At 43.2% G+C, this 10,272-nt stretch overlaps 1 protein-coding gene across 2 annotated transcripts; it reads left to right on the top strand.

Annotated features, from left to right (window-relative positions):
* Positions 1-6,202: 6,202 nt before the first annotated feature.
* SMIM26 (small integral membrane protein 26) lies at positions 6,203-8,545 on the top strand. Of its 2 annotated transcripts, none has more exons than XM_055265551.2 (2): positions 6,203-6,435; positions 8,224-8,545. In XM_055265551.2, the coding sequence occupies exons 1-2, from the start codon at positions 6,318-6,320 to the stop codon at positions 8,388-8,390; spliced, it is 285 nt and encodes a 94-aa protein (XP_055121526.1). In that variant the 5' UTR covers positions 6,203-6,317; the 3' UTR covers positions 8,391-8,545. The 2 variants fall into 2 exon arrangements, with proteins under 2 accessions (XP_055121526.1, XP_055121525.1); XM_055265550.2 differs by having other exon boundaries at positions 6,207-6,435; positions 8,221-8,545.
* The last annotated feature ends 1,727 nt before the right edge of the window (positions 8,546-10,272 follow it).

Here is a 10,272-nt window from a genome sequence, read left to right as displayed (position 1 = left end):
GGTCTCTGTGTGTGTGTATGTGTTTTAAGTGACTTCCTTAAGAGGTGTTTGCTGAACCTAATCCTCATAATTAAAGTAATATATATGCAGGATCAAAATGAAACAAATACCTTATCCTAAAGAGCTTATAACAAATAAGTTACCTCCACTCTATAAACTCAGACCTACTTTTTGAAGATAACTGCTTTTAACCTCTCCTTACAAGATTTTTGTTGTTGATGTATTTAATTTTAGCCCATGTCTCAATTCTCATTTTCAAAGAATCAATATATTAATATGCCTTTGGTCATTTTTGTATTTTTATTTTTATATTATCAGGATTGGTAAAATGTATATTCTGGGTCATGTACAGAGGCTCACACCTGTAATCCCAGTGCTTTAGGAGGCCAACGCAGGAGACTCACTTGAGGCCAGGAGTTTGAGACCAGCCTGGGCAACATAGCGAGACTGTCTCTACAAAAAATTTTAAAAGTTACTGGGCCATGGTGGTGTGTGACTGTAGTCCGTCCTAGCTACTTGGGAGGCTAAGGCAGGAGGATCACTTGAGCCCAGGAGTTCAAGGCTGTAGTGGGCTCTGATCATGCCACTGCACTCCAGCCTGGGTGGGAGAGCAAGACCCTGTTTCAGGAAAAAAAAGAAATTATATTCTGGCCTATTATCATATTTTTTGTCACTAAGTTGATTGTGAAAGCTGAAAGCTCCTAAGAAGCATTTACACAGTCGTGATGATGCAAATATTGTTCAAGTCCAAGCCAGGTAGGATGACATTTTTCTCTAGGGTGCTAGTGTCCCAGTCAGTCCCTATGCCACTTGTAGGAAAACATTCCAAAGGACAGAATCAGAGTTACTTTCTTACATTCTGTCATGTTGGCTTGCTCCCTATTTGGATTATGATTTCTTAGATTTGCTGTGGTTTTCCCCAGAATTTCTAAATTTTGTTTGCTTTTTGAGAGAAGAAATATTTTGCTATTTACTAAGAAATTCTAGCTTATTCTACTGAATGAAGTCCATGTTTTTCTTCTTTGGAGACCACTGATGTCCCCTTTTAAGGGGGGCCAATAACTTTGACCTACTGCACAACTGTCATCCAGGAATTTCTTCTGTTTGGAATCTAGGGTTAGTTCCACTCTTCCCTTTATTCCATAAGGCATTTTGCAATCTCAAATGACTTTTACTAAAAGGAGTACTTGGGGAGAACTCACTGTATCTCAGCATATCTGCAAATCTATTCTGTCTTCATACTTTACAGCTTTGCCAGGTAATAATGGTTTGGATATTTGTCCCCTCCAAGTCTGTCATTGAAATGTAATTCCCAGGATTGGAGATGGGGCCTGGTGGGAGGAGTTTGGGTCATACCGGTGGATCCTTCATGAATGGCTTGGTGCCATCCTCACAGAAATGAGTGAGTTCTTGTCCTGAGTTCAAATGAGGTGTGATTGTTTAAAAGTGTGTTGGCCGGGCACGGTGGCTCTTGCCTGTAATCCCAGCACTTAGGGAGGCCAAAGTGGGCAGATACCTGAGGTCAGGAGTTCGAGCCCAGCCTGGCCAACATGGTGAAACCCCATCTCTACTAAAAATACAAAAATTAGTCGGGTGTGGTGGCTCGCGCCTGTAATCCCAGCTACTCAGGAGGCCAAGGCATAAGAATGGCTTGAACCTGGGAGGCAGAGGTTGCAGTGAGCCGAGATCGTACCATTGCACTCCCTGGGGGACAGAGCAAGACTGTCTCAAAAAAAGATTTTTTTAAGTGTTACCTCCCCCACCTCTTCCTCTCGTTCTTGCCATGTGGTACATCGGGCTACCTCTTCCCCTTTTGCCCTGATTGTAAGCTTCCTGAGGCCTTCGCCAGAAGCAGATGCTGGCACCATGCGTCCTGTACAGCCTACAGAACCATGAGCCATAAACATAAACCGTAAACCTCTTTTTAAAATAAATTACCCAGTCTCCAGTGTTCCATTACAGAGATCCAAAGACAGACTAACCCACTGGGTCTAAAAGTATAGGCCCAAGATAATCTCAGAACTTTGGAGCCATTCTTTCGTTCATTCAACAAATAACTATCCGGTACTTGTTGTCTATGGAGTAGTCTTCTAGGCATTGGGAATACTGCCAATAAAACAAAAATTCCTGTTTTCATAGAGCTTATGTGTTAGGGAAGACCAACAATAACAATGTTAGAAGTAAATGATATGGCTGGGCGCGGTGGCTCATGCCTGTATTCCCAGCACTTTGGGAGGCCGAAGTGGGCAGATCACCAGAGGTCAGGAGTTTGAGACCAGCCTGGCCAACATGGCGAAACCCTTTCTCTATTAAAAATACAAAAACTAGCCAGGCATGGTGGTGCACACCTGTAATCCCAGCTACTTGGGAGGCTAAGGCAGGGACAAATTGTTTGAACCCAGGAGATGGAGGTTGCAGTGAGATTGTGCCACTGCACTCCAGCTTGGGCGACAGAACGAGACTCTGTTTCAAAACAAAACAAACAAAAAAAACGAAGTAAACGATACATTAGAAGGTAATGAGTGCTATGTAGGAAAATGAAGCTGGAAGCTCCTATTAATTGGATGTTGGACCAGCTGGATTGATTCCGATACTCTGTCTTTTGAATTTGTATTCGAATACAAGTTACTGTACTTCTTTTTGTCTCTGCCCTACATTCTAGCAGAATTCTAGCAGAGTTTCCTATCTTAAAATGTGGAACATTGGCCAGGCGCGGTGGCTAACGCCTGTAATCCTAGCACTTTGGGAGGCCGAGGTGGGCAGATCACTTGAGGTCAGGAGTTCAAAACCAGCCTGGCCAACATGGTGAAACCCCGTCTCTACTAAAAATATTAAAAAATTAGCCGGGAGTGGTGGCGGGCCCCTGTAATCCCAGCTACTTGGGAAGCTAAGGCAGGAGAATCACTTGAACCTGGGAGGTGGAGGTTGCAGTGAGCCAAAGTCACACCACTATACTCCGGCCTGGGTGACAGAGGGAGACTCCATCTCAAAAAAAAAAAAAAAAAAAAAAAAAAGTTGAACATTTACATTTTTCTGTGTGTTTTCCAAGAATATTTTTAGTTTTGGATATAATTTTTAATACATCATATAGAAGAATACATAAAGTTGTCTGTACAGATTAAGGCCAAAACGCCCTCTTCAGCTTTTCTGTTTCAAATTAACAGAAAAAAGATTGTGTGATAGACCCAGCTAACTCCGGGGTTCTCTCAAGTGTCAGTGAGTTAAGGAGCTGAGGGAACTGCATGGTATGACATGGCCATGCAGGTCCCACCTTGGGGTACCAGTGACTTTTTCCATAGAATGTAGGGGGTGGCAGGGTGATAGCACTGTGTGGAAAACAGCTATCGTGAGAAGGGGCCACTAAGCCCAGTATGCCCAGTGAAGACTCTGAACTCCATCTTTTTATTAATTGTTAATTTTTGTGGGTATTGAACTCCATCTTGAAGGTAAGGCAAGCCTCTGACTTATCTTAGGCAGAGGGTGAAATGATAATTTAAGGTTTGAAACACACTCCAGAGAGGGAAGGATGAGAGGAGACTGTAATCCAGGTGAGAAATGAGGCCTAAACAGAGACAGGGTATTTAGACAGAGGTGACAGATAGGATGTCAGGCGAGATGATTCCAAGTTTCTGGCTTGGGCAAGTTCTCAACCACTCTCTGAATCAGGGAAGAGAAAGGGAAGGTTTGTTTCCTGTTGGGAGTGGCATTGATCAATTCAATTCTGAACATTTTTTTAGTTTCAGGAGCTTGTGGAATATGCAGCTGAGGATGCATAGCAGGTTGACAGTAACAAGAATTTGCTTTCAGAGAATCTGGAGTAGATTTGAGAGTTATTAACATATAACATAGGCATCATGAGTAAGGCTGATGAGAAGGATGAGAAGAGACACAAGCTTGAAACAATACCAATTTTTCTGTTTTGTCTATGACTATTGAGCTATAGTTCACATATAATAAACTGCACCCATTTAAAGCATACAGTTGGATAAATCTTGACAGAAACCACCACAATAATCAACATACAGAACATTACCGTCACCTCTCAGTCTCCTCAGACCCTTTTAGCCTTTCCCTTTCTCCACACCCTTACTGCAGACAACTATTGATCAGCTTTCTCCCACTATAGTTTCCCTCTAGAATTTTGTGATTGGTTTCTTTTGTGTCCGGCTTGCTTTTTCACTTAGCATAATCCATTTTGAGGTTCATTGTGTGGTTGTATTTATCAGTAGTTCTTTTTTCTTTTTGAGACAGAGTCTCACTCTGTCGCCCAGGCTGGAGTGCAGTGGTGCAATCTCGGCTCACCACAACCTCCGCCTCCCGGGTTCAAGTAATTCTCCTGCCTCAGCCTCCGGAATAGCTGGGATTACAGGCGCCCGCCACCATGCCCAGCTAATTTTTGTATTTTTAGTGGAGATGAGGTTTCACCACATTGGCCAGGCTGGTCTCGAACTGCTGACTTCAGGTGACCCACCATCTTGGCCTCCCAAAGTGCTGGGATTACAGGCGTGAGCCACCTCACCCAGCCAGTAGTTCCTTTTTATTGCCAAGTGGTACCCCACTTTTTGTTTAGCCATTTACTCGATGGATATTGGGGTGGTTTCTATTTTTCCTATTAAGAATAAAACTATGAACATTCATGTACATGGCTGTGTGTAGACACAGGTTTTCATTTCTCATGGATAACTAGAAATGGAATGCCTGGGTTATATGGTAGGCTTATGTTCAACTTTTTAAAAACTAAGTTTTGCAAAGAGATTGTAACATTTTATGTTCCCATCAATAACAGTTCCAATTGTTCCAAATCCTTACAGCTCTTGGCATTCTCAATCTGATTTTAGCCATTCTAGTACGTGTGTAACGGTCTCTTATTGTATTGTTTTAATGTCCATTTCTGTGATGACTAATGATGCTACTGTACTTATTGGTCATTTGTATATCTTCTTTCGTTCTATTCAAATTTATTGCCTGGTTTTTAGTTGGGTTGTATTTTTATAACCGAGTTGTAAAGGGTCCTCATATATTCTGGATCCAAGTCGTTTGTTAGATATATGTTATTGTGAATATTTTATTCTGTGGCTTGGCTTTTCATTTTCTCAACTGTGACCTTCAAAGAGCAAAAATTTTAATTTTTTTTCAAAAGTCCGATTTATTCATTTTTGCTTTATGCATACATATCTAAAATGAGATGGGGTCTCACTATGTTGGCCTTGCTGGTCTGAACTCTTGAGTTCAAGCAATCCTCCCTGCTCTACCTCCCAAAGTGCTGGGGTTACAGGCATGAGCCATCCCGCTTGGGATGCCTTTTTTATTCTAAGAAATCTGTGCTTATTCCAAGATGGCAAACATATTCTCCTGGTTTTTTTCTAGCCTTATATTAAATAGTTTTAGCTTTTACATTTAAGTCAGCGATCCATTCAGTTAAGTTTTGTGGATATATATTTCTGTAGGGCAGAACATCAGTTTTTAAAGGGTGGGCAAGGTGAAAAGAACCCTGAAGGATACCAGGGATAATGATGTTTTTGAAGCCATGAAAGGTGCGGGTGGGGTCAGTGGTGGCAAATGCTTCCGAAACCAAGTTTGAGTGTGGCTGAAAGTACTTAATGTCAATTTACCGAGCCTACCCTGTGCCAAGCACATCACACTTGCTCTTAAGTTGTTCAGTCTATTGAAGGCATCTTGCTTTAAAAAATGTATGAATAAGACAAAAGCTGGAGGTGGACGGAGTCGAAGGAGATTTTTTGTTTTTGAGACACGGGCACGTTTGTACGAAGGATAAACGTCAGTAATGAAAATGGGGGAGGGCTTAGAGAGTCGAGGGGAAAGGCTCCTGAGGCAGGAAAAAACAGGACCCAGAGCCTAGTGGAGGGATTAGCTTTGGCCTGGAGGTATTTAAAGTTCACCCAAGTTCCGAAAAGGAAAACGGGGGAAAAGAAGAGTTGCGGGGAGAGACAAGCGGTATCCCTGCAAATCTGACAACTGGAAGAGGAATTGGAAGTAACCTTTTCAGATACCGTCTGGAGCCCACGAAGGCATTACAATTTTGCAAATGAGAAGCTTCTCCTCTAAGAAGTTGTCATTTAGTCCTCGTCACGTGGCAAAAAGTATCGCACGCCCACAGTTCTGCACCCGAAAGTCCAGACACCAGAGCGACTTTCCGGACCAGAGGCCCCAAGATGCATCGGGGCAGAGCCGGAAGCGGACGCGGAAAACTGGCGGCTCCTTAATGGTTCCGGCGGCAGGGACGGCAGCGGCGCCCTCACCGGAAGTCCCGCCTCAGCCGTGGGCCTGCGAGAATCGAGGCACTCGCCGGCGTACCCATGTATCAAAGTGAGTTCGCGGCCTGGTACCGGCGGATGTCGGTGGTCTACGGGATCGGCACCTGGTCTCTGTTGGGCTCACTGCTTTACTACGGCCGGACAATGGCGAAGTCGTCAGGTAGGGCTCTTCGGCGGGGCCTGCCCCGGGACACACGGCCTTCGGTGGAGAGTTCCCCGGGGGTCATGGAAACAACCTCCCTGTCCTTTAAACCCCAGGTTTATTCTGCAAAACTAATTGAAACGGGTGCTAACAGCCGTTTGTTATAATGGAATCTGCAAAGAACTAAACGCCAGGAATTATTAATACTTTATAAATATTGTTATTTAAATCTTAATCATTTACTGGATAGGGCCGTCCCCATACTCAGAATTGGAGGAATCTGTGTAAAGTGCAAGGTGGAATTTCGGAGACTCTGGCGGGTGATTTTTAAAGAGTGATGCTTCAGTACTACTGTCCCTCATCGTATATGGCGAGCAATTTCAGTACTTTCAGCAGCCAAGGCGTATTAAAATCTTCCAGTTACTAGACGCAAAGGGAGAAAAGTCTCTCAGCTTTGAAAAATATGCTGGAAATCTGTAGAGACATTAAGTTGATTAGTGTGGTTGCTAGGGACTGAGGGGTTGGGGAGATGGGGAATGAGTGCCAAAGGTATGGATTCCTTTTGGGGATGAAAATATTTTTAAATTGATTGTGTTGCTGGTTGCACGAATCTGAATACACTAAAAAACATGAAATTTTTTAAATATAATTTTTATTATATAATTTTAATATAAATGTTTTTATAATAAAAAACATTGTATATTTTAAGTGGGTTAATCGTATGATATGTTAATTATATCTCAGTAAAGTTGTTGTGTAAAAACTATGCTAAAGATTACATTTGGTGATGAAGCTATCAGTGACCTGAAAGTACATGTGTCCGGCATTAAGCATTTAAAAACATTTTGGCCGGGCGCAGTGGCTCACGCCTGTAATCCCATGACTTTGGGAGGCTGAGGTGGGAGATTGCTCGAGCCCAGGGGTTCGGGACCAGTCTGGGCAACATAGGGAGACCCCCCCGATCTCTACCAGAAAAAAAAAAAAGAAATTTTTATATATAATATTTTATATTTACTTTATATATAATATATGGTAAAAATATTTTATATTTATATATAAAGTAAAAACATTTTAATGTCCATGTTTATGTTTTTTTTCCTTCGTTCTTTTTTTTTTCTTTTTGACAGGGTCTCACCCTGTCGCCCAGGCTGGAGTGCAGTGTATGATCTCGGCTCACCACAACCTGCATCTCCCGGCTCAAGCGATTCTCCTGCCTCAGCCTCCCGAGTAGCTGGGATTACAGGCGCAGGCCACTGCTGCCCGGCAAATTGTTTTATTATTATTTTTTTTTTGAGACGGAGTCTAGCTCTGTCGCCCAGGCTGGAGTGCACTGGCGCTATCTCGGCTCACTGAAACCTACACCTCCCAACTCAAGCAGTCCTCCTGCCTTATCCTCCCCAGTAGTTGGGATTATAGGCCCATGCCACCATGCCTGGCAAATTTTTGTATTTTTAGTAGAGACGGGGTTTCACCACGTTGGCGAGGCTGGTCTCAAACACCTGACCTCAGGTGGTCCACCCCCGCCTCGGCCCCCACAAAGTGTTGGGATTACAGGCATGAGCCACCTCACCCGGATTTTCTTTTCTTTTCCTTTCCTTTTCTTTTCTTTTTTCTTTTTTCTTTTCTTTTCTTTTCTTTTTTTTCTTTTCTCTTCTTTCTTTTCTCTTCCTTTTCATTCCTTCCTTCATTATTGGGGTTGGAGAAAGTGGACGTAATTCTTACCTTAGTTAATTTCTAAGACTTTAATGACTGCTAAGTTAATAATTCAGGTGTTCTTTTTTTTTTCTCTTAATGGTGATAAAGTAGACCAAACGGATGACTCAACAAATGAAGTATCCAGTGAACTCTCTGAATGCCCAAAAGGATTTTATGTGGAAACAGTTGTCACATATAAAGAAGATTTTGTTCCAATTACAGAAAAGATCCTCAACTATTGGAAATCATGGACTGGTGGCCCTGGCACAGAACCATGACTGGCTGCTGAATTCTGAAATCCAGGACTTGGTTCAACATTTAAATTTGATAGTTGCCTTGATTCTCATTTTGTGTTTGTGAAAAGTGTATATATTTAAATTTGCTGTAAAACATAATCACTAATAATGTGCAATAAATATTTTCTTGAAGGAAACTATCTGCATTTTCTTTTTTCTTTTTTTTTTTTGAGATGGAGTCTTGCTCTGTCACCCAGGCTGGAGTGCAGTGGCTCGATCTCGGCTCACTGCAAGCTCCACCTCCCAGGTTCACGTCATTCTCCTGCCTCAGCCTCCCAAGTAGCTGAGACTACAGGCACCTGCCACCACACCCGGCTAATTTTTTGTATTTTTAGTAGAGACACGGTTTCACCATGTTAGCCAGGATGGTCTCCATCTCCTGACCTTGTGATCCGCCTGCCTCAGCCTCCCAAAGTGCTGGGATTACAGGTGTGAGCCACCGTGCCCGGCCTACTATCTGCATTTTCAAGAGGTGTTCCTCTGTATTTGCATGAGTGAAAGATTGCTGTGAAGTTTCACATACAGCTTCCATAAGCTTGATTTCCTGAAACTAGTTCATGTAGATTTATATTTCTTTCATGTTGCTATTAGGTACAGCTTTAGTGGTCGCTTTAAGGTTAGTTTCAGCAAATCTCCATATTCACTTTGGGATTCACAGTAGCCCTTTGTGTACTACTGCGTACTGGGTAAGTATGATATAAATTTGATTGTAACTTCTGAATTAAATAGACTGGACCTATTCTTTAGGACCAGTGCACATACCCCTCATTCCTTCAGCAGGTGTGGATTACCCACCAACTGCGGCCAGTGCTATTCTAATGCTGGGAATTCAGTCAGGACAACATGATTGATGCTGAACCAGTTTCCTCAGTGGTCTCTTGGTTGCAGGCAACAAACACAAGTGAGCTTAAATCAAAAGGGGGTGTTTATAAAAAATGTATATTGGTAGCTCAGAATTAAAGCAGAGACTATGGGCCATGAGCGGTGGCTCACGCCTGTAATCCCCGCACTTTGGGAGGCCGAGGGGCGGATCATGAGGTCAAGAGATCTAGACCATCTTGGCCAGCATGGTGAAACCCTGGCTCTACTAAAAATACAAAAATTAGCTGGGCATGGCACTGCACGCCTGTAGTCCCAGCTACTTGGGAGTCTGAGGCAGGAGAATCGCTTGAACCTGGGAGGTGGAGGTTGCAGTGAGCCAAGATCACACCACTGCACTCCAGCCTGGTGACAGCGAGATTCCATCTCAAAAAAAAAAAAAAAAAAAAAAAAAAGCAGTACGTTGAGGTCTTCAGAAGGCCTGATACTGCGACTGGAATGCAGGCAGCCACTCGCTGAGCCTGCCTGGGCTCTCAGCCTTGCTGTTCTTATTGCGTACCAGCTGCTTTTCTCCTTTCTGGAGTAATACAAATATCCCAAGAAGATACTACCTCCCACTTTGGCAGTGCCAAAGTCTGACCAGCCCCTCCTCAACCTGGTATTTGGCTTCCACCCTTGCGAGAGACTCAGTTCAGTTTTTATCAGATCCCTGCCTATGGATTATAGAGTACTGCCTCAGTTATGCATAAAGTGGCATTCGTTTCTCATTTAGGTAGTGTTTTCCTGTTCATAGCTGTCAGGACCCCGTGAGTAGAGATGTGTGGTCGGACAGGAATTGGGCATTTCAGGGTTCCTCTACAGTACTATGACCTTCAGACCCTCATCTTGATTTCTCATTGGTGTCAGTTCCACCAAATGGGTGGCCTGAGCAGTGCTGTGGTGCAGTCAGCCTTAGTGACCAGGATTCTAGCCTTAGTGACAAGGATTCCAAAATCACAAGTAACAGCTCCAGATGCTGCTAGCAGAGACTCAACTTCCCAAGAGA

Source organism: Symphalangus syndactylus, chromosome 24, assembly GCF_028878055.3.
Source record: "Symphalangus syndactylus isolate Jambi chromosome 24, NHGRI_mSymSyn1-v2.1_pri, whole genome shotgun sequence".
Lineage (NCBI taxonomy): Eukaryota > Metazoa > Chordata > Mammalia > Primates > Hylobatidae > Symphalangus > Symphalangus syndactylus.
This window is presented reverse-complemented; position numbering and strand designations above follow the sequence as displayed.

Bases quoted from the DNA above. Each gene is read 5' to 3' on its own strand.
- SMIM26 (XM_055265550.2), top strand. From the start codon at position 6,318: ATGTATCAAAGTGAGTTCGCGGCCTGGTACCGGCGGATGTCGGTGGTC. The intron at 6,436-8,220 runs GTAGGGCTCTTC...ATGGTGATAAAG, and splicing joins GACAATGGCGAAGTCGTCAG to TAGACCAAACGGATGACTCA.